The sequence below is a fragment of the Garra rufa genome, chromosome 21 (assembly GCF_049309525.1).
Source record: "Garra rufa chromosome 21, GarRuf1.0, whole genome shotgun sequence".
Classification (NCBI taxonomy): Eukaryota; Metazoa; Chordata; class Actinopteri; order Cypriniformes; family Cyprinidae; genus Garra; species Garra rufa.
Genome location: NC_133381.1, coordinates 33,960,249 through 33,985,567, shown reverse-complemented (window position 1 = coordinate 33,985,567; position 25,319 = coordinate 33,960,249). Strand labels below are relative to the sequence as shown.

General features: G+C 36.8%; 1 protein-coding gene across 1 annotated transcript in view; it reads left to right on the top strand.

Annotated features, from left to right (window-relative positions):
* Positions 1-25,319, top strand: part of impg1b (interphotoreceptor matrix proteoglycan 1b) — a 36,644-nt gene that overhangs the window by 5,793 nt on the left and 5,532 nt on the right. The window contains exons 2-16 of the mRNA XM_073826442.1: positions 342-566; positions 2,812-2,978; positions 3,074-3,102; positions 3,493-3,521; positions 3,605-3,648; positions 3,740-3,880; positions 4,359-4,417; positions 4,970-5,151; positions 5,232-5,537; positions 5,671-6,473; positions 8,517-8,606; positions 14,528-14,747; positions 19,339-19,549; positions 21,604-21,789; positions 21,919-22,102. Of these exons, the coding sequence (XP_073682543.1) occupies positions 342-566; positions 2,812-2,978; positions 3,074-3,102; positions 3,493-3,521; positions 3,605-3,648; positions 3,740-3,880; positions 4,359-4,417; positions 4,970-5,151; positions 5,232-5,537; positions 5,671-6,473; positions 8,517-8,606; positions 14,528-14,747; positions 19,339-19,549; positions 21,604-21,789; positions 21,919-22,102 (2,876 nt within the window). The remainder of the gene's footprint in view (positions 1-341; positions 567-2,811; positions 2,979-3,073; positions 3,103-3,492; positions 3,522-3,604; positions 3,649-3,739; positions 3,881-4,358; positions 4,418-4,969; positions 5,152-5,231; positions 5,538-5,670; positions 6,474-8,516; positions 8,607-14,527; positions 14,748-19,338; positions 19,550-21,603; positions 21,790-21,918; positions 22,103-25,319) is intronic.

Here is a 25,319-nt window from a genome sequence, read left to right as displayed (position 1 = left end):
AGACTTTCTTTCAGCTTGGCCTTTATGTAAAAATTCTGTGATTTAAATCAAACACAATTAAGATTACTACAGCTGGAGAGCAGACCTTTGCAACTCTTATCTAGTGAGTGCGCTTAACATCTGCTGGGATGGTGTTATAACCAACTGCTTGACTTAGGGCCTAATCCAATTAAATGTTCATTCAGCATACTAATCATAGACTTAAAGGGTTTCAAATGGTCTCTGAGCGAACGTAATTACATGAAGTGTAATTATATGATCCATCGGCTTACTGTTCTCAGGTAAAGTCAATCCTGCTCTTCTGAAACAATGAAAACATGCTGTTGTTGTGACATTTGCAGAACTCATTGCTGACGACTTGATTCTCGGGATCAGAAATGTGAAGTACAGGCACTTCCTGGAGACTCCACAGCCAATCAAACAGTTGACAGATGGCAGAGATTCGCTTTCTCTAGACACGCATCGAGCAAAGAGATCAGCACTGTTTAGTACGGGGGTGAAAGTATGTCCTCAGGAGAGCATGGCTGAGGTCATCACCAGCCATAAAGCCTACTACAAACTAAGAGGTAGGACAACTTCTACCCTACACACCACAAGGGACAGAGCCTTGAGCATCAGTGCCAAATTTGGCAACAACACCTCAGATCCTCATAAATCATAATTAACTTCCCAATCATTCGAAGCCTTCTGAGAGATGAAAGATCACACCAAGCCAAAAAAAAAGAAGCGGCTCTGAGCCAAGTATAGATAAAAGTAGTGTACTTTTTTAGGCTTTACTTCCTTTAGTCTTATAGTATGGATTTTTCTGTTTCTACGTGTAGTAATGAAATTAAAATGGTTGATGTTAAATGGTTGATGGTAAAAATATTTCACAATATTACTTTTTTAAGCCCAGGAAAGTATAAGAGAGTTAAAGAGCAGGTCATATGGTATTTTAAAAAATCTAAGGTCAGAAAACATTGTATTTTTTTTAGAACACGTCAAATAGACATCTGTTTGATGTCTTTAAGATATTTATGGTTTAGAATGCATATAAAACTGACCTCTTACAGATGTCTGTCAGATGTTTGTACACAGCAGATGCTTTCCAAATCAAGAGATCTTTAACAGACATCTTGCAGACGCATGTGTGCTATCTGGGCAGGTACTCTGTGTTTACTACAGAGTGGCAGTACTTACCACACATTTTACATGATTAGATGTTTGTCAGTGGTCCTCACCCAGATAGCACACGTACGTCTGCAAGATGTCTGTTAAAGATCACTTGATCTGGAAAGCATCTGCCCTGTACAAATATCTGACAGACGTTTGTAAGATGTCAGTTTTACATGTATCATCTGTATCATAAACATCTAAAAGACATCTAATAGATGTTTATTTGACATCTGATTGGAAACATCCTATAGGCGTATTGCAGGTGAGCAAACACTCAAAATATGTCTTACAGATGTAAATGTAAACGTCAAATTTACTCAATTTATTAAGTGAAATTTTTATATACTGTAATGTAACAGACTACCGCTAGCAAGCGGCTAACCATGTCCTTTTAGTGGCTCTGCAGAACGCGTTATTCCTTTTTTTGCCTTTCCATATCAACCTTTTTCTTCAACGCGGAAGTAAGCTTATGGATGAGATTTCCAGTTGATTAGCCGCAATAGAGAAATAACGAGAAAAATAACCGTGCAGTAAGTGGTAAAACTGTTTGTACTACAAACCAGTGTTTTCATAATTTTAGAAAATACATTAAAATAGCATGTTAAGACGCCCATTTGCAATATTCAGCAGCAAAAAAAAAATAAAAATAAAAAATTGCTTGACGCGAATGAGACAACCATAACATCTATACAATTTACAAATGGCTGTGCCCACTCTTATGTGAGGAAAAAGGTGCATATGGATTCACACTTCGGGAACACCCCTGTTGTGGGTGCTGCTCTACAACAAATAAAGTGAAAAAAAAACTTATGACTTCGCTACAACACAAAACTTGAAATTATCCACCTATTATTTTTCCTGAAGAACAGGTGCATCCGAGTCCAGCTATTTTAGCTGTACAAAACAGCTTGTTCAGCTGCTTGATATTGCAAATTGGTGTCTTACCATCTTATTTTAATGTATTATCTTTATTATGAGCATATTGGTTTGTAGAGCAAACTGTTTTACCATTTACTGCACATTGTTATTCTTCTCGTTATTTCCCTATAGCGGCTAATGAACCCATAGTCTCGCTCATAGGCTTACTTCCACATTGAAGAATAAGGTGGATACATAATTTCCTAGTCACTTTTGCCATGCAGTTACAATGAATGTGAACAGAAATTCTCAAGCTTAAAAAAGTATCATAATATTACTCCCTTTAATGACCTACCTAATCAGACCTTCAAAAAAATGGCTTTCACTGGTGTATCCTAATGGTGTATCCACTTTAAATAATATTTTTAGCTTGAATAAAGCCAATTACTTTAATACCACAAGGCACTTTTTTGAGGTCACCTGGCAAAACATTTTTACGCTGAAGCAGATAGCACAATATTAAATTACTGGTACAAACAAGCTAAAGGTGAGGCACATTTAGCCGTCAGATGTAGTTAAGAGATACTCCTAATTAAATGTCCATAATAGCCGTGTCGGCAAAATGAGATAATGGCAGCAAATGACTGCATGCTAAACACTATTAAGTGTGTTACAACTCTGTCAGCGGTGCAGATAATTAATTTTAAGTGTCCCGTTTTATCTGGTCTTTGCTGTCCTCACCATCTACGCTCAATTCTCTAACGGGTTTCTCTAAATAATTCCTGTGATATTTACCAGTTTGTCAAGAAGCTGTGTGGGAGGCCTTCCGGATCTTTCTTGACAGAGTTCCTGACACCATGGAGTACCAGCAGTGGGTGTACGCCTGTCAAAGAGACTCGCTTTGCATGGAGGATCTGGCCCGAAATTTTAGTAGCACACAGGAGCATCTTGACATGGTAGCCAGTGTGAGTAGCTGCCAATAGTCTATTTGTCTTGCCAATACAGCCTAAATGTGCCAATATTATCAAACTGAAAAAGGTTTGTCAATTCTCATTTACAGAGAGTGAAAGCTGAAGATGAACAGGCGAGGTAAGAATCCCGAAGATGATCTTGAATACAAAGGTTTCAGTATACATGGTATGGTGATTCACTTCATCTTCATCTTCATTTTGGGCCCAAACCCTTCAGAATATCTAGAATGAGGTCACCTGACTAGTGGGAGATGAGAAAATCTCAGCTTGTCCTTTAAAAAACAAAGTTTGTTCATATTTGGTGGCCTAGCTAAACACTGCTCTCTGACCTGATCCACTTTAATAAGAGGGATCTGTGCCCAGACATATTACGCTTGGGTGTTAGAGCCACACAAACATACCCGGGCTTATATGCAGTCAACCCCTTTATCGGGGACAATGAATTTTATTGCGTTTATCATTCTCGGATTGATTCATCCCTTCTCGACATGTTTTCAATTATTTTTAGGGCTCTCACACCTGCACCGGGCGAGAAATGTAAGTCCTCACCACCCGAATGAGAAAGAAATACTGGTTGATCTTATAAAAACGTGACTGATTGATGGCTTTTTATCCTTCAGGTTCAAAGAGTCCCGCAGAGCTTTTCATCATGGAATCTGACAGCGTACGGCCACTAACTCGTGCTTTTTAGAATACGCACTAAACATACTGATGGAGTTAGAGACAAACAAATTGACTATTCTCTGATCTGATAGGAAACTGGGGCACCAGATGTTGTCCCTCAGAGGCTGGAGGAGCACATTGTGGAGTTCAGTGTGACTATAGCAGACCCCACACTACTGAGAGATCCAGGCAGCCCTCAATACGAAGACTTCACTCGTAATCTTCATGAGAAGGTTAGGTGAAATCAGCGATTAAACATATGCCACGTTTACACAGATTCAAGCTGTTTCAAGACAACAGACAATTTACACCTCAACTGAGTCTGTGATGATGTTGAGCTCACAGAAGGTATGGAAGCAGGAACACTGATAATAAGCAGGAATGTGGTTATGAAACCTATAGGGATAGTGAGTGATAACTGTAATAAAAGAAATGCATTTGAGTTAAGAATATTCTAGAGAAGTGGAAATTCAAATTACTACAGTGGGTTTGAAAGTAGCTTACCGTAAAAGATCAAAAAACAGAAAAGCCAAACAAGACTTGGGTAACTACAAAAGCCGGCATAAGATTAGCAAAAATAAGACCAGAGCCATGGCACATGATGTTGGACAATCCAAATTCTGAGGTTATGTAACGAACTGTGTATAATTGATTGAATTATGCAGTTATTGAAATAAAGTTATAACAAATATGCCATTTACACTTTTGCAGATGCTGCATGTGTTTGACAAACTTCCTGGGTTTAAAGAGATTCGCCTGCTGGGATTTCGGTAAGTTGATGCTGGAACTGTGGGATTCACCAAGATATTACAGCCCATTGAACTTGAAAATTGTATTTTTGGACGGGTAATTCTCTCACAGGGGCATCTTGAGGTATGTATTTGAAGAAATAGTTGGCAAATTGCGTTGCAACTGTGTTGCAATTACTGTACCATTATGTTCTGTTGTACTGTAGACTGTGTAATTTACTCATAACACAACATGCTTGCATACTACATTATGATAGTAGTTAACCCTAATGTAATGATAAGAATGACTTTATATTCCCCAAAAAAATCTTAAATCCTTCTAAATGAATCTATATTATTTGACTTAAATTTTTTAGATAGTTGCCCAAAAGGGAATCTCTACAATATGTTCATCAATCAGTTCTCATAAGATTTAAAAAGTCATTAAGTATTAACCTAACAGGCCAATGATAAGTATGATTGTTGAGCTGTTAAAACACCCTTGGGGTTCTTCAGTCCCAAAGGGAACATGAGGGCTAAGACAGACAATAAGGTTAATGCAAACCTAATGCAAACCAATTCCATTCACAACAGCCCTGAAGCTGCTGCAGCAAGCTATGCTGTAGTGTTTGAGACTGATGGGACACGGGCCATAGGTGACACAGACTCCACTGATGAATATGGCATCGAGGGAGTAATAAAGGGCATGGTGGTAAAGGCGCTAAGTGAGGACACAACACTTCCTGTGGACGTGCTTTCCCTTACTTTCGAACCAGGTACACAAAATCAATACAATCAATATAAGAGTCTTAGATAGACTGCAAATATTTAACCTTACCTGATTTGGCCCATACAGAATCTTTAACAGCAGGCACGCAGGAGAGCGTGAGATCCAGTACTGAAATCAGCAAAGAATCAAGATTTTTACCTGGGGAAATGACTACACAGTCTACAAAAGACAACTTGGAGTACTCAGGCATCTCTTTTGGAGATCTAGGCACTGTTAGGACTCAAACAGATTTGGGTGAAGGGACAGAAAGCAGTGATATACAGATATTACCTGTTCCCACGCAACCAGTAGCCACTGAGCTAATTAACAGCTCCCATATTGAGGGTTCAAAGACAGCAGGTCTAACCACTGAAGGTACTATAGTGACCAAAGGTAAGTCTTTCAAATTTCTAGTGAGTAGTGTACAAGAGCACTTGCTTCCTTAGGCAACATACGAATGAAAGAATTAATTGTAATTAGGCAGTTTTTCAAAGACACTCTCTAAAACCTGTTCTTTGTTTTCAAGGTTTGCCAAGAACCACTACAATGGATTACCTATCAAAGAGGTCGGATGTGGGAAATGAAATTGTTGCCACAGCTGCACCACTGGACTTGCAGTCTTTTGAAGTAGCAAAAGCATCTTCTTCAACACAACCTGAAATGGATTTTGATATAACACCAGAGGCCACTCCTGCAGAGGCAACATCATCAATCTTGACATCCCTAACCCCTACAGAGCGAGCTCAAGATGCTATATTTCATGAAGATGACACAATTGGCCCATCCGAACCTTTAGAGACTTCTACTGAAGGTCTTCCTTCATACCCTAAAGGTCCAGCTGAGTCGGCCACTTCAATTGACCTTAGTGACCATGTGGGGTCTCCATCTGTCAGTGCCACCATAGACACACTCCACCGAAAGGTGCCTCCACTTGGACTTACCACTGCAGAACCAATTGTCCCTGCGGCAATTCCCTCTGAGCTAACGCCTACAGAAGACCTCATTTCACACCTGACCCCGGACAATTTCCTGGATGAAGAGGGACAGACTCTCTGGACAATTTCACCTCCCCCACATGAAGGTAGTACAGATATTGACAGAGATGTTGAACAATCTGATGAGGAGGAGGACACTTTGGACTCAGAGAACCCACAATCCTCTGCTCAGCCTCTAGGTTACGTTACCACTCCGTCAATGATGGCTTCTAACCAGGCCAAAGAGTTAGTGGTGTTTTTTAGTTTACGTGTGACTAATATGATGTTTTCAGAGGATCTTTTCAACAAGAGTTCCCCCGAGTACAAATCACTGGAGAACACGTTTCTTGAACTGGTAGGTAAACACACTTTTGTCTTTGACTTTATCTTGCTGCATGTCTTTCTATCCTCCATTTGTTGTTAGCTCTACTTTTTTTTTTTTTTGTGCGCAGTGCATGCTGGGAACACTGAATAGATAAAGTGTGTCATTTGTCTGCTGGGATTTGACAGATGGCATATGAGAACAGTGTTGTTCAAAACGTAATATACATTTTTCTATAAAGCCTTTGTATAAAGGGTTTGGGTGACTGACAGAAAAGTGAATTACATTTCTGTACATTTTGAGTAGGGATACTTATTATGTCACTTCACGTTTTGCCCTGAACTATGTTTACCTTACCATTTTGATTTAGAAAGGAAAACACAAAATGAAACCCTGTATGGCCATTTCAAAACAAAATTAAGCAATCTCACACGAGCAAGAGTGGTGTAGGGGTGAATATCGGCATGGTTGCAGTTCATTCGTTGGCATAAAGCTGCATCACAATTGCAATCAAAACAGTTCAATTCAGTTTTCGCAGTTTCAAAAGTGAAAATTTAGTACCTTAAAGGAATAGTTCACCCACCATCACGTCAGTTCCAACCCTGCATGAGTTTCTTTCTTATACTGAACATAAAAGACAAATATTTTATAATGAAAAAAGTTGATGGTTTTAGGACCCCATTGACCTCCATAGTATTTCCCAACTTTAGAAATTAGGGACCAACAACTGTCTTCCAAATTCTTCAAAATATGTGATCCTGGACCACAAAACAAAAGTAGCACGGGTATATATGTAGCAATAGTCAAAAAAGCGTATGGGTCAAAATTGTCGATTTTTCTTTTACGTCAAAAGTCATTAGAATATTAAGTAAAGATCATGTTCCATGAATATATTTTGTAAATTTCCTACAGTAAATATGTTAAAACTTCATTTTTGATTAGGCCAACTTCATTTGGACAACTTTAAAGGCGATTTTCTCATTATTTTCAGTTTTTTGCATCCTCAGATCCCTGATTTTCAAAAAGTTGTATCTCAGCCAAATATTGTACTATACCAACAAACCATACATTAACGGAAAACTTGTTTTTTCAGCTTTCAGATGATGTATCTCAATCAAAATAATGTACCCTTAAATAAAAAATGTACCCTTATGACTGGTCCTGGGTCACATATCTGCTTTTGTGTTCAACATATGAAAGAAAGCAACATCACAATCACAAGCAAAACAGTTCAATATAAAAAAAAGTTTACATTTTGTACCTTAAATGAACAGTTTACCCAAAAATGAAAATGTTATCATTTACTCACCATCACATCATTCCAAACCTGGATGTGTTTCTTTCTTATACTGAACATAAAATAATATATTTGTAATCAAAACATTTGATAGTGCCCATTGACTTCCATATTATTTCCCTAACTATGAAAGTCAATAGGGACCAACAACTGTTTAGATCTTCCAAATTCTTCAAAATATGTGACCCTGGACCACAAAACCAGTCTTAAGTAGCACAGGTTTATTTGTAGCAATAGTCAAAAATACATTGTATGGGTCAAAATTGTTGGTTTTTACTTTTATGTCAAAAGTCATTAGGATATTAAGTAAAGATCATGTTTCATGTTTGTTTTGTTCCGCCAACAAAAATTGTTCGGGAAAAAAACAAACCGTCAAGCTTTTTATGTCACCAAGCAACATAGACTTGAACTGCGTATGAGTGGAGAAATTTTTCCTCCCTGTTCAAAGTGATGCATAATCACTCCATTCCAGCTCGACTTGCTTTTTTCCCATTTCCTGCTCTTTGGTCACTCCACGCTCACTGGAGAGAAATCTGCCCTGAACAATTCTAATACAAGAGAAAACACAAATGCTTCAACTTTCAAAAAATCTGGTTCTCATCCAAGAAAAAAACACTCCCTTTCCACTCTGCACCACTCATATACACTCACATATACGGTGTGTACAAGAGTGCTACAAACATGAAGCTTTCAGACCACCAATCATGTTACAGTTTCCCAACTAAGTGTTGTTGTAATAATTCAGATTATATTTTGTAATATCCTGTTTTTTCAACTAGAGGCAATTCTCTCAACCAAGCGACTCACCAAATCCTGAGGCTTCTAGTCAAGTGACTGAGAGAGAACAGAAGACATTAGCCTCAATACCGGTACATCTATATCCAAACTTGAAAAAGCATAATTAATCACTTTTGGCACTAAATTCTGCACTTTTGTCTAACAACTTCCCACTTCTGATCTTACTGATCAAAAACTGTCTTTAATAATGTTGATCAATGAGCTCTCTAACCAGCATTAACCATCTGCTCAACCTGCAATATATTTTCGTTTTATTCTTAATAGCGTGAATGTGGCCTTATAGCAAATTTTGGTTTCCCAGGATCTCAGTGCACACTAACATTAATATGTTCATAGAATATGTGCTCAAATTAAATGTTACAACTGTATATCCGTAAATAATCTTGTTTTTCTTATTTGTGTAAAACACAGAGGAACCAATTTCACAGTCTTGTTGGATTAAAAGACCAAAAACACACAGCATGCCAAAAACTACCTCAGGGACTTGCTGTCTAGTTTTGTTTCTCTAAATCTGCTTTTAGTTGGTTAGGCAGCCAAATGATTTTGAATTGTTCTTCGGTGAGACACATGTCCTTGAATGTAATCAGTCTCCAAATAGTTGGTTAGATTGTTACATCAATGACAAAGCACTTTTTCTTGATTTTGAAATTAACAGCTCAATTAATTATTCATAATAAAAGCAACTCAAAGAGATGTAGTAGCTGCTTTGTGGCTTGATTTTGAATGATTCTGGGCGAATGCAATTTCTTGTTAGATACATATCAAATAAATAGTTCATCTAGACTGGTTCAGACTGGTTTTCATGTGTAGGGCCCTATGAAATCTGTTTTATTTTTATTTATTTTTGTTTATATTCTTCTTCTTTTTTGAGAGTTTAAAAAATATTAATCAAAAAGTATGTCTAATTAAAATTGAAAATCATGAAACAAAAGTTTACATACACCATACAGATGTTTCAGAAAGAAAAATTATGCATTAAGAGCCAAGGGTGTAAACTTTTGAAAGGAACGAGGATGTGTACATTTTATTTTGCCTAAATAGTATATTTTTTATCAATTAGTATTGCCCTTCAGAAGCTACTTACATGTTTCCCAAAAAACGAAACAAGTTAAATTTACCCTGATCTTCAAATTTAAAAGTTTCAAATGTTTTCACCTTTTAATGCATCGTTTTTCCTTCTGAAGCACTTTTGAGTGAGCGTTTGAACCTTCTGTAATAGTTACATACAAGTCCCTTGGTTGTCCTCAGTGTGAAAAGATGGATCTCAAATTCATACAGTCATTGTTGGAAAGAGGTCAAATACACAAAAATGCTGAAAAACCAAAGAATTTGTGGGACCTGAAGGAACAACAGGCAGTTTAACTGTTCAGGACAAACAAGGAACTCATTAACAACTATAACTAAACAAAAATGTGGATCATTCAGGTAACAACCCAGTATTAAGAATCAAGTGTATGTAAACTTTTGAACAGGGTTATTTTTTATAAATTCAACTATTATTTTTTCTTGTGGATTACATGTAAACGTCTCTTATGTGAAATATCTTATTCAGGTCAGTACTAAATAAAGAAAAAACATGCATTTTGTATGGTACTTGAATTTTGGTAAAATAATAAACATTTTACAAATTCTGCAAGGTGAATGTAAACTTTTGACTTCAACTGTATATGTGTGTTAATGATTGCTTTTCCTAATGGTACTGTGTGCTCTTTTATTATCTTTATTAATTACTTAACACAGCTCTTAAGGATTTAGGGACTCTTGTACAACTTACAACATCTGTTGTTCTGTTCTGTAAGAATCTCAAGATAGAAAACCTCCATTTCCAATAACAAGTGGTTGCCCAAACTTGTACTGCGTTGTAGTTTCACCAGACACCAGACTAACACCAGTGCTATGAGACCTTTTGGATTATCATATGAACTACTTAAAATCTGTCCAGGAGCTACTCTGGTAAGTATCTAGGTAAAATGGCCATAAAATTAGTTCATTGATTCATAAATGGGCTTTTAAAGGATAATCTCATAACCTCTAGATATTTATGTTCTTGCTAAAGTCTGCAAAAAGAACATTGATTTTCCACCATACTCATCAATTGTGCCCATTTATAATTCAACGTTTTGGTAGCTTTTGTAGAGACAGCTGTAATATTTTAGTCCTATACTAGGTTTGCATTGATTTCTGCCTCTCAACCTTGTAGGATGCTCATTTACTCCTGTCTCTACTGGTTTGTGTAGCAACCATTTCGACTGGACATGGAGAACAAAACATATTTAATTTTGTCATTAAAATACAATAACATTTTAAAAATATATTTTTATTAAGCATTTAATATCATTAAAAATTATAGAACAGAACAGCACTGAAAGAGATCCCTATGAACCAGTAGATACAAGTGTAAGCACCGTGCTAGAAAGAGTGTGAGAGTAGGGATACGCTACAATGCTGCTGTCTGTGATAATTCATTCATTAACCTATTTGGAAATGAGCGCTACTGTATGTATTAGATGATTCCTTCTGTCCTGTGACGGCAATCAAAGGTCACAACACTGGCATGAGCTAGACAGTAACATTGATTGAGGCTGAGCTCTGAGTCACAGCCTGCCCTGTGGGGAAGAATAACACCTGCTCTGCCCTGGCACTTAGCTGAGAGGTGAGAGGTTGATCATGACTGGCAGATCAGGTCTACCTCCAAATACAGATTACCTCCTGTTATGTAGACATGCACTTACTTAGTTAATACGACATCGTCCCAGGCCCAGCCTTCTCACTCCTCATGTTCACTCTCCATTCACTATTGTAAACAATTATTATGTTTAAATAAACATGTTACTTTAATTCAATTCAATTAAAATGTTCAAAATTGTAATGTTTACATTTCAAATATTTAACATAGTAATTTCATTTAAAGGATTAGTTCACTGCTGAATTCAAATTTTCTGATAATTTACTCACCCCCATGTCTTCCAAGATGAATGTCTTTCTTTCTACAGTCGAAAAGAAATTAAGTGGACTTAAATGGTGGCCAGTGGGTTGAAGGTCCAAATTGCAGGGCTCTACACGATCCCAGCCGAGGAATAAGGGTCTTATCTAGCGAAACAATCCATCATCAAAATAACAATTTATATACTTTTTAACCATAAATGCTTGTCTTGCTTAACGTGTGGTTAGTTCTTCGTCTCTACTTCGGTTCAGAAAGGTAGGGTAGGGCAAAAAACTCCATCTTTGTCAGGAATAGGGGCTTGTTTTGTTGTGTTCTCGCCCCTGTGTCTGTTCCTGTGTGCCCTTATTTGGTCCTGTTCCTGTCCACGTTTAGTCTAATTAGTCATTCAGTGCACCTGTGTCCCCTAATTATCCCATGTACTTAAGTTCAAGTTACTGCATTCTGTCTCTGTCAGGTCTTTATCGTCTTATACGTGTGTCTTCATCGTTCCCAGTGTGGATTACCCTGTGTTTTGGAGTATAATAAACTCTGTTCCCTTGATCTACATTTTCCGTCGTTCCTTCCTTTACAGTATTATGCAAAGGCCCAACCTAAAACAGTTTGACTGTGTGCTTTCCCCTCTCGAATACCTCCTCCCCTGCTGGAGCAGGGGGATAGATCTCTTGATGATCATACCAGACTGCTCCTGGTCCTCGCTCACCTCACCAGATACCCGAACGAAGCATTGTGTGCGTTCTACGACGGCAGTTTAATCTCCGCTTGCAGAGCGGCGTCGTTGGAAGATGGCCCTCGAGAGGACTTTGCTGCATTCGTAGAGTGGACACTGTCAAGAAACGGATCTCCGTTCACTGTCTGTTCCAAGAAGGATCTCGCCAGTCCCACTCCCTACCCAGAGCCCAGCCCAGCCCACCATCTCCCCGCGGTGCGGAGCATCAGCCCAAGCCCACAGATGACAGAGAGCCCAATGGGGTCTCCCGTTCCTAAGTTTAGACCAGAGAGGGCTCCTGTTTTTCCATTTAGCCCAGAGAGGGTTCCTGCTTCCAAGTCCAGCTCAAAGAGAGACTCTCCTGCTCCTGCCTCCTCCTCCGCTGTTGTCTGTCAGCACCTCTGCTCACCTTCAGCCCACTATCTGTGTGGTGGGCTTACTGCGGGTCTGCCAGTCTTCATTGGTGTCTTAGCTGGAGGATCCCCTGTCTCTGCCTCCAGCCTCAGAGTCCAGGACTCCGCCTCGGCCTGTCGACCCAGTGGCTCCACCATGGCTCCTAGCTCCCTCCTCTCTGCCTTGGCCCGGCAGTCAACTGGCTCCACCCGGGCTCCCTCATCCCTCCGGCTCCACCTTGGTCTGGCATCGACCATCCTGCACCTTAGGACTCCACTCCTCATCCCTTTGGCTCCGTCAGGCTCCTCCATCCCTTCAGCTCCACCTTGGTCCTCTGATGCTCAGGCTTCACAGCGGCCTTTCAGGTCATTAGTTCCACCTTGGCCCTCCGGATCCTCCACATCACCGTGGCTCATCGTCTCTCCGTCTCCGCCTTGGGCTACTCCGTTCCCGTTGGTCAGCCCCCTGGAGCCGTCAGCCCTTCCTCCTCCATGGCTCCTCCCTCCATTGGCTCCACTGTGGGTCGTCATCATGGCTGTGACCTGGATCCCGCCTGCTCCAAGTCCCTTCCGTCGTCTCCCTGGCTCCTCCCTCCATCATCTCCACCCTGTTAGTCATCTTCCTCCCGAGCCTCCTCCCAAGTTCCCACCCATCCCTCCCTCTGTTGTTTCTATGGCGCGAGGACGTGCCTTCCGGGAGGGGGGTGATATGTCAGGAATATGGACCTGTTTTGTTGTGTTTTTGCCCCAGTTCTGTTCCTGTGTTTAGTCTAATTAGTCATTCTGTGTTCCCCAATTATCCCATGTTCAAATCCTTGCATTCTGTCTCTCTCGGGTGTCTATTGTTCTATACGTGTCTTAATCATTCTCAGTGTGGATTACCCTATTTTAGACTATAATAAATTCTGTTCCTTTGATCTACATCTCTGTCGTTCCTTTCTTCACAGTATTGTGACAATCTCATTTTTTCCTCCAATTTTAAAAATGCCCAACATTGTTGTTTTACCTTTGTTTGTAAAGGGTGTTTAACTGTCTTTGCAAGTTTACTTTCCGTACTTCCGCCTACATCATATGTGACCTTTCCAACGTAATGCGTGAAGTTGAGCTAGTGCAAAACAAGCATTTATGATTAAAAAAAAGTATGTACTTTTTTTTTTTTTTTTAGAAAATGACAGATCGTGTAGCTAGATAAGACCTTCATTGCATCGGCTGGGGTCATGTAGAGCCCTTTAAAGCTGCATTGAAACTGCAATTTGGACCTTCAACCCATTGAAGTCTACTATATGGAGAAAAATCCTGGTATGTTTTCCTCAAAAAACTTAAAATATTAAATATAATTTGAATAATATCTTCACGTTAAGTAAAAATAAAAAAGACAATATTTTTTTGACTTTCAGATTTCAAATCTTAATTCCTGATTATCCACTCATTATTAAATAATTAAAACATTTTTGTTTTCATTATCACATTAAACACATTGTAAAGTTGAAATGGTGGATTAACAAGTAGTATGCAAATCTAATTTGAGAGATTTTGAAAACTCTAATAATCTCTGTGACTCTAATGCGAATATATCATATCCTCGAGTCTTCAATCTTTTGTGTGACTGGTGCAATCAAGCTCTTGAAATCTTGAGCCGAGATGAATGACTGAGCTGCTACGCCCTATTTCTCCTGAACAGCCGTCTTTATCTCTAACTGGCCCTCCTCATGCAGAATGAAATGAGCACTGAGAAGGTTTTGCATATTGTAATAGGATGAGAGACAGACACTGGCCGAAATCGTTCAGTTTCTAGCAATTGAGGAGAATTGCTTCAGAATTGACAATCCCAAAAGTTTCGCATATGCGCTGCATTACATTCATGCACAATTAACCAGTCTGCACTAGTCAGCAATGATGAAAGAGAAGTCGCAACTCGCTCATTTGACTTTTATCTCTGCTTTCCCGCAGCTTCTGCCATATCTACAGACCAACCTGACTGGCTTTAAGGAGCTGGAGATTCTGAACTTCAAGAACGGCAGTGTGGTGGTAAACAGCAAGATTAAATTAAACAAACCGGTTCCATACAATGTTACGGAGACGGTGCAGTGCGTGCTCGAGGACTTCTGCAATGCGGCATCTAAGAGATTGGATTTGGATATCGACTCCCAATCAGTGGATGTGGAAGCAGGTAAGAATGTCTTGGGAAAAAAAAAAAAAACAGATCAAAAAGTTCCTTAATAAAAGAAATATTTAACCAAAAAAATTAACTTCTATCATCATTTACTTACCCCATCATGTTGTTCCAAACCTGTATGGCTTTCTTTTTATCTGCGGATTACAATTAAGTTATTTAAAAAATAAATAAATAAAGTTTCGTCCATACAAATTTCGGTAACACTTTATTTTAAGGATCAGGAATTAGACAGTAATTAATGACTAATAACTGCATTTGTAAATGACTAGTTATGGACTTGTATGCCATTACAACCTATTTATAAGGCCTTTATTGGCTGTTGTCTTATGTTGGTCTTATAGACCCTTTATATTTGTTTCTGTCCTAACGGTGTACTAATTAGCTAAACATAAAACAAACTAATAGCTTGTATTGTGCGAATTACAAACTTTATAAGTTCTCAGTACACTATGCGAATGTGTAGCTTATATGTATGAAATAAATATAGAATAGGCATTTCATCAGACATTTAAATTAGCTGAAAAACAGTTACACAAAAGCAGTCTTCTAGCAGTTGTTCCATACTAATAAATGATTAATAAACAAAATATTCCCCATTCCCTTAATTTATTAACAGCTAACAAGCACATTTCTCACTAATAAATGCTGTATTACTTCAGATTATGTTCCCTATTCTAAAGTAGAAAAGACACATGAAAGATTGCAGTGAAGAATTAAGAAAAGTCTTTATTGTTTGATGGCTCAACAAGAGAACAAACGACAGATGAGACACATTTAAAAACTTTCATGTCGCTTTTCTACTTTAGAATAGGGAACATAATCTGAAGTAATACTGAATGTATTAGTGAGAAATTTGCTTGTTAGCTATTAATAAATTCAGGGAATGGGGAATATTTAGTTTTTAAATCATTTGTTAGTATGGAACAACTGCTAGAAAGACTGTGCTTTTGTGTAAAAGTGTTTTTCTGTTAATTGAAATGTCTGTGATGAAATGCCTATTCTATATTTATTTTATACTTATAAGCTACACATTCACATAGTGTATTGAGAACTTATAAAGTGTGTAATTCACACAATACAAGCTATTCGTTTGTTTTATGTTTAGCTAATTAATACACTGTTAGGACAGAAACAAGTATAAAGGGTCTATAAGACAAAAATAAGGCAACAACCAATAAAGGCCTTATAAATAGCTTGTAATGGCATACAAGTCCATAACTAGTCATTTACAAATGCAGTTATTAGTCATTAATTACTGTCTAATTCCTGATCCTTAAAATAAAGTGTTACCCAAATTTCTTTTATAGGTTGGAGGGACATATGGGTGAGTAAATGACTGAATTTTCATATTTGAGTAAAGTATCCCGTTAACCTTAATAACGCATTCAAAATCTGTATACAATTTTTTTTTTCTTTTTTTTTTAAATATAAGAGCATATAATCTGAGAATTACCAGTATTCAACTCTTCTGGAATGAACAGAATTGTATTACATTTCTTTGACTTTATTACTCATGACTGCTCAAAAATAGTCCAAATTTATGAAACCTACATATTTATTTCTAACAACGCAACATCTAAACAACATAAATATTAAACATTTTCAAACAAACTAAATAATAAAATACATTGTATAAACTTTCACTTTCTGATGAAAAAGTGATACATTTTTCATACTACAGTGGTACGTCAATAGATGCATTCATGTTTATCTTTAAATAAAGTGTGAGAACAGGCTAAATATATTCTACAAAAGTTTTATAGATATTTTTATAAGGTTTTAACTTTGTAGATCACTTAACAAAAAGTACTTTTGACACCGAATGTTACTACATACAGTGCTGTTTGAAAGTTTGTGAACCTTTTTGATTTTTTTTTTTTATATTTCTCCATTCATATGACCCAAAAGAAGTCCTGAAAGTTGTAAAAAAAAAAAAAAAAAAAAAAGGGGGATCCCATCAAACAAATTAGACAAAAAATATACTTTCTCATTTATTTCTTGAGAAAAATGATCCAGTGTTACATGCAGTGAGTGGCAAAAGTATGTCAATCTTTGCTTTCAGTATCTGGTGTGACCCCCTTTCCAGCAATAACTGCAGGTAACATTTTCTTGTCAGGTTGTTAGAATTTTAGGCCATTCCTCAGTGCAGAACCACTTCAACTCTGTGGTTGGTGGGTTTCCTCTTATGAACCCACTTGCTTCAGGTCCTTTTTACAACATTTCAATTGGATTAAGGTCTGAACTTTGACTCGTCCGTTCCAAAACATTAACTTTGCTCTTCTTTAACCATTCTGTGGTAGAACAACTTGTGTGCTTGGGGTGGTTGTCTTGCTGCATGACCCATTTTCTCTTAATATTCAGTTCTTGGACAGATGTCCTGACATTTTCCTTTAGAATGCGCTGGTATAATTCAGAATTCATTGTTCCACCAATGATGGCAAGCTGTCTTGGCCAAGATGCAGCAAAACAGGCCCAAACCATGATATTACCACCACCATGTTTCACAGATGGGATAAAGTTCTTATGCTGGAATGCAATGTGTTCTTTTCTCCAAACGTAACACTTCCTATTTAAACCAGAAAGTTCTATTTTGGTCCCATCCATCCACAAAACATTTCTACAATAGTCCTCTGGCTTGTACACATGATCTTTATCAAACTGCAGATGGGCAAAATGTTCTTTCTGGAGAGCAGTGGCTTTCGTCTTGCCACTCTGCCACGTACACCATGGTTGTTCAGTGCTCTCCTGATGGTGGACTCATGAATATTAACATTAGCCAATGTGAGAAAGGCCTTTAGTTGCTTAGAAGAAGAACCTAAGTTTCCTTTGCAACCTCGCAGACTATTACACGTCGGCTTTGCAGTGATCTTTGTTGGTGAACCACTCTTGGGGAGGGTAAAAGTGGTCTTGAATTTCCTCCTTTTGTAAACAATCTGTCTAATTGTGGGATTTGTAGAATCCAAACTCTTTAGAGATGATTTTGTAACCTTTTCTAGCCTGATGAGCAACAACATCATTTTTTAAAGGCCCTCAGAGATCTCCTTTGTTCATGACATGATTCATTTCCACAAACATGATCAGACTTTGATAGATCCCTGTTCTTTAAATAAAACACGGCAGGCACTGACACCTGATAGTCATCTCAGTGATTAAAAACACCTCTGAAAGGATAGACTCTAATTTCATCTTCCAATTAACTGCTAATCCTAGAGATTCACATATTTTTGCCACTCATAGATATGTATTATGGGTTTTCCAGAATTAATAAATGACAAAGTATATATCTCATTTGTTTGATTGGACTTTCTTTGTCAACTTTGAAAATCTGATGATCTTTTGTGTCATATTTACGCAGAAATATAGAACATTTTGAAGAGTTCATAAACTTTCAAGCAGCACTGTACATACCTGGGCCGAAAATGATTCAAACACGCAACATGTAACATATATGCGACCCTGGACCCTGGTCCATTTTTTTAAACAGAGATTTATACACCATCTGAAAGCTCAATAAATAAGCTTTCCATTGATGTATGGTTTGTTAATAATATGGAATCTGAGTGCGCAAAAAAATCTAAATAATGAGGAAATTGCCTTTAAAGTTGTCCAAATGAAGTTCTTAGCGATGAATATTACTAATCAAAAATTAGGTTTTGATATATTTATGGAAGAAAATTTACTAAATATTTTCATGGAACATGATCTTTACTTAATATCCTAACGATTTTTGGCATAAAAGAAAAATCGATAATTTTGACCCATCCAATGTATTCTGCCCTCCAAAGGCAAAGTGCAGTAACTACGCGAACACTGAAACTGAAAAAAATGCCTTTAAAGTTTTTTGACAGCTATTCAAACACTCTCGTTTCTCTGAAACGGGACAAAATTGAACCAGGAGACTTTGCCATGAGACAAAACAGTTGTCACAAAGTCCATTTTAAGCCTTAACTCAATTTTGACCAAATGTGTAGTTACTGCGCTTTGCCTTTGGAGGGCAGTATTGTTGGCTATTGCTACAAATATGGCACTTAAGTCTGGTTTAGTGGTCTAGGGTCACACACACACACACACACACACACACACACACACACACACACATATATATATATATTTATATATAAATATAAATATATATATATATATATATATATATACACATATATACACACATATATATATATATATATATATATATATATATATATATATATATATATATATATATATATATATATAAATGGTTATATCGCTTAATGGTCCTTACTAAAACTATGCAGTTATTAGAACATTTTATGTAGCTCTTCCAAGTCAAAACAGACTTGAATGCATTATCAAGGTTAAGAAAGCTGTGTTCACACAGTGAAAAAGCAACGAGAATTCATTCAATTTCGATGTGACTTGGCAATTTCATCAGCCCATATGTTAATTATTAGCAATGCAACTGTCAGTTTAAATGGGCAGAACAGTAAACAAAAGCATCCACATTAACGTAAAGGGATAACCACACCTGTATTAAGTCTTTAAGCATCTGTGTGTGTCTGGCGACAAGTATTCAAAGCCAATTAGCTCTCATTGTTTAATCTAGCCGATCACGCCGATCCATGTAAGTTCATGGCGTGTAACGAGTTCTCCCGCTGTGTGGTGAACACATTAACCACGGAGCCCGAGTGTCTGTGCGATCCGGGCTACAACACAGTGGACGGAAATCCCTGCACCAGCATCTGTGACCTTCAGCCTGAATACTGCCTGAATGGTGGCCTATGTGAAATCATATCGGGACATGGAGCTGCCTGCAGGTATGTTAACATGAGAAAGCAGATTTTAAAAAAGACTGCAAATCCGTTAATTTCAATGGAGATTATAAGGGCGCAAGAAAAAATCTAAATCATCTGAGCATACACCCTCAAGTCCTTCACCTGAACTATCACTCACATAAGTGTGTGAAAACTGTCCCTTTAGGGGTACAACAGCTTGTCACTGAGGAAGTACCCATAAAGGTACAAATTTTTACCTTATTTAACTCTAAACCGTGTATGCACCCTTAAGGTAAGAATACAAGGTCAAATAAGGTACTGCTTCACAGTGACACAGGTACCATTTTGGGTGATTTTTCTGAGCTGTTATGTAAACAAAATGTCTTGTCTTTTTCTATAATATAATACAATATAATAAAATGTTTTGCAACTTGCAACATAATGTACATTTAGGTCAAAGGTTTACAGCCCCCTGCAAAATTATTTTACCCAAATCAGAGGGATCATGCAAAATGCATGTTATTTTGTATTTAGTACTGACCTGAATACGATATTTCACGTAAAAAACAATATACATATAATCCACAAGAGAAAATAATAGTAGAATTTATAAAAATGACCCTGTTCAAAAGTTTACATACACTTGATTCTTAATACTGTGTTGTTATCTGAATGAGCCACAGCTGTGTTTTTTGTTTGTTTATTGATAGTTGCTCATGAGTCCCTTGTTTGTCCTGAACAGTGAAACTGCTTGCTGTTCTTTAGAAAAATCCTTCAGGTCCGACAAGTTCTTTGGTTATTCGGCCTTTTTGTGTATTTGAAACCTTTCCAACAATGACTGCATGATTTTGAAATCCATCTTTTCACACTGAGGACAACTGAGGGACTCTACTACAACCTTCAACTATAACCTTCTGTAATAGTTGTAATGAGTCCCTCAGTCTTCAGTGTGAAAAGGTGGATCTCAAATCATACAGTCATTGTTAGAAAGGGCTCAAAAACACACAAATGCTGAAACACCGAAGAATTTGTGGAACCTGAAGAAATTTTCAGAAGAAAAATTCAGCTGCTACAGGCAGTTTAACTGTTCAGGACAAACAAACGACTCAGAACAACTATCACTAAAAAAACACAGCTGTGGATCATTCAGGTAACAACACATTATTAAGAATCAAGTGTATGTTAAACTATTAAACAGGGTAATTTTTATAAATTCAACTATTATTTTCTCTTGTGGAAACATAATTTATGTGAAATATCTTATTTAGGTCAGTACTAAACAAAATAACATCTTATTTTGGTAAAATAATTAATATTTTGCAGATTCTGCAAGGTGTATGTAAACTTTTGACCTCAACTGTACATGTCAAAATATGATTATAAACATTTATGTTTCAGTCATTAAAAAGTTTTTAAATAGTCAAGAAACAGTTTATTCTGTTTTGTTATATGGTTTGACTCTATAATGATTCAACATCTTGTTGGTGTTTATATTTGTCAAGCTCCTGGAATACCTTGTCCCCTTCACTTTTTATGACATTTATAGTTATTTGTTTTCCAGGATAATAAGCAGTGCAAGGTCTAACAAGTATGTAAAACGTTAAACAAAATAAGTAATTATTACTATAAATTCCTAAACTTTATTTATTTATTTGCATTTATTTATTTTATTTTTATTTATTTTTTTGGCCATTGTTACCATTTATTGTTAAATAGTGGAATTTAAATAAGTAATTCCAAGGTCACAAAAAATCAATTACAATTTTTTTCAGTTTTAGTTTGATCAGTAACCAAGGTTAACTGAATTATAAAAATGTTTTAAGTTAGAAGATATTATTTATTTTTTCTAAGAGTGATCCAAATGTTTTTTGTTTTTAATCAGAGCATGTGGCTACTATTGATTGAAAATTGTGTTGTTAAAGCATCAACCTGACGGGCAAACCATACTAAGTGCCAAAACCTTGACCCCTTGTTAAGAAAATTAGAAAAATGTGAACAAACGAAAAAAATGTCTAGACAGGCGAGTCATACGGATAGGAATCTTACTCTGTCCATTCCACATTTTTTCTAACATGCTATTTCTCAACCACTTTTAGATGTCCTGTAGGTAAATTCTGGCACTACCATGGAGAACGCTGCAACGAATTGGTGTCTGTGCCAGTTGACCCTCTCCTTTTCGTAGCCTGCCTGGTGGGAAGCCTCTCAGTGGTTTGTGCTGTGATAGGCATCTTGATTTTCATTAACAAGAAATGTATAAGGACCAGAAAGACCATGAGACTTGTGTAAGCAGGGTTTTCTTTTCCCCTTTTTCTTTTTACTTAGACATTTGATTTTTCTTCACAGAATGGATTTGCAGTGGTGACCCGTTTGAATCATGCTGGTGTTAAGACCTGATCTGCTTTGTATTGTAGGCGTTCACAATCTGCATTTCCATTTGGTAATACTACGAGAGTAAATCCCGTTTTTGAGAATGACGATGGGGTCTTAACACATGTGTCAAGCATGCTCTGTCCCATGAGCCCTGACTCAGCCTCCTCACAACACTCAGGCCAAGGCACATTTCGATCACTTGAAAGTTTACAGCTTAGTATTGAGGTAAAGTGTACAGCCAAGACGGTAGTCTTCATGATCTATTTAAATCAATACCATAACCGCTACTAACATCCATAATCAAACCATTTATCATTAAATCATGTCCTTCGTTAGAGATTTTGTGGAGAGGATGGACTAACTTTTCCTATTATAAAAAACTGTGCAATAACAAGACTCACATTTACAGTAGGCTTTGTTCAGACTGGCATATCTGCCTCAAATCGATTTAGTTTTTTGTGTCAGAACAGCAAAAACACATGAAAACATGATTTGAAGGTCTAATGTACAGTAATGCCTAGAAAAAGTTATCTGTACCTATTTCACTCAGCTGAATTTTTATTTTGTCAGAATACACAGCTGCTTTTGAATTTTTAGGATTTGAAAACCAAACTGAATTTGTGTGCAGTGTGAACAAAGTCTAGTAGCCTGAGAACCTACAATATGCTACCTAACCGTACAGCTGAAACATCATCAAAAATACCAAGCTATTCAAATGTTTGGGGTTGTTAAGATTTTTTAATGTTTTTGAAAGTTTTTAATGCTCACAAAGGCTTTATTTATCTAAAATAGAGTAAAATAGTAATGTTGTGAAATTTGAATATTTTAATACAATTTGTTTTCAATTTAAACATATCTTAAAGCGCAACTTATTCCTGCAACTTCAAAGCTGAATTTTCAGCATCCATTGCTTCAATCTTCAGTGTCATATGATTCTTCAGAAATCATTATAATATGCTGATCTGGTGCTCTAGAAACATTTTTGATCAGTTGAGAACAGTTCTGCTGCTTTCTTCTGTTGTGAAACATTTCTTCTTAGGATTTTAATGACGAATATAAATGTTCAAAAGAACAGCATTTGCTTGAACATTCTAAATGTCACATTTGATCAAATTAACACATCCTTTCACATTTCTTTTAAAATAAATCTTACTGAACCCAAACTTTTGAACATTAGTATTTGTATTCCTATTTATTAAAAATGTATGGAGCAATATATTTTGTTTTAAATATCGTAGCAATATTCTTAGCATAAACCAGCTAAAGGGACATTTACCTAAAGTGTGCCTCAAAAGATTGTTGAGGGATTAGAGTAATATAGTGCTATAGATTGATATAAGATGCACAACCTGTACAGAATATTCATTCTGGGATTCGTATTAGCTACGTAACGAGAATGTGTAATATTTATTGTAGTATACGGTGGCCAAGAGAGCTTAATGCACTGCAAAGGAAAAAAAACACATGCAAACAGAAAAAAAACACACCTGCAAATTAAGAAAACTCGCGACACAACCAAATGCAGAAACACGCTGCCAATATTCACAACGCAACCAAATGCAGTAACGTGCTGTGAATACTTATGCACTGTGAATACTCACGCACTGTGAATACTCGCAAAGCAACCAAATGCAGAAATGCACTGTGAATACGCACTACAATCAATCACAGAAACGCGCTGCAAATACTCACAACGCAAGCAAATGCATTAATGTTCTGCAAATACTCGAAACATAACCAAATGCAGAAATGTGCTGTAAATACTCATGACACAACCAAATGCAGAAACATGCTGTAAATACTTGTGACACAACCAAATGCAGAAACGCGCTGGAAATATTTGTAACACAACCAACTGCAGAAATGCACTGGAACTACTCGCAACACAACCAAATGCGTAAACGTGCTGCAAATACTCACAACACTACCAAATGCAGAAATGCATTGCAAAAACAGAAATGCGCTGCAAATACACACAACACAACCAAATACAGAAACGTTCAGCAAATACTTGCAACACAACCAAATACAAAAACCATGCTGCAAAAACAGAAACACGCTGCAAATACTCACAACACAACCAAATACAGAAACGTTCAGCAAACACCTGCAACTAGGGCTGGGCGATTTGGCCTAAAATCAAAATCTCGATTAATTGAACATTTTAACCCGATTACGATTAATGAACGATTATTTTATTCATTAATAAAATTATATTTAATTATATTTAAATAATATTTATTTATTTGCCGTCATAGTTCACTGACAAGTTTTGTACCGTAAATATGCGCACATATTACAAGTGAGAGCTATTTGAATGAAGGGTGCACACACTATCTACTATCTATGATTATTTATTGAACATCAGTGTTGAACAACTGAAATTAAAGCACACATTGCTTAAAACAAAAAGTCACATTTTTCTTAAATTAGTGAAAATAAATAACTTGCACTTTTGGAAACAAAATAAATTATTTATAAAACAATAATAAATATTAAAAGTAGAAAATAAGCAGTATCTCTTCTAAATAAAATTACTCTTGTATATCTTGTAAATACTTTTTACTGTATAAATACTGCTTAAGCTCTCCATCGACATGTTGGCAGAATAACGTAACGTAACGGAGCGGGGTCACGTGACTCCACACGCAGTAGTGTTTTTAAAGGGAAAGTAATTGAAATAATTGACCTGGAAAAATTTGATCGATTATAGGTTCTGAATGTCGATTTCGATTACTTTTCGATTAATCGCCCAGCCCTACTTGCAACACAACCAAATACAAAAAAATGTGCTGCAAAAACAGAAACATGCTGCAAATACTAACACCATAACCAAATACAGAAACACACTGCAAGTACTCACAACCAAATACAAAAATGCACTGCAAAAACAGAAACATGCTGCAAATACTAACACCATAACCAAATACAGAAACACACTGCAAGTACTCACAACCAAATACAAAAATGCACTGCAAAAACAGAAACATGCTGCAAATACTAACAAAACAACCAAATACAGAAACATGCTGCAAAAACGTAAACATAATCCAAATACTCACAACACCATAACCAAATACAGAAACGCGTTGCAAATACTAACACCATAATCAAATACAGAAACGTGCAGCAAACATTTGCAACACAACCAAATACAAAAAATGTGCTGCAAAACAGAAACATGCTCTAAATACTCACAACACAACCAGATACAGAAATACACTGCAAACACTCACAACCAAATACTTAAATGCACTGTAAAAACAGAAACATGCTGCAAATACTAACACCATAACCAAATACAGAAAAACACTGAAAGTACTCACAACCAAATACAAAAATGCACTGCAAAAACAGAAACATGCTGCAAATACTCACAAAACAACCAAATACAGAAACATGCTGCAAAAACGTAAACATAATCCAAATACTCACAACACAA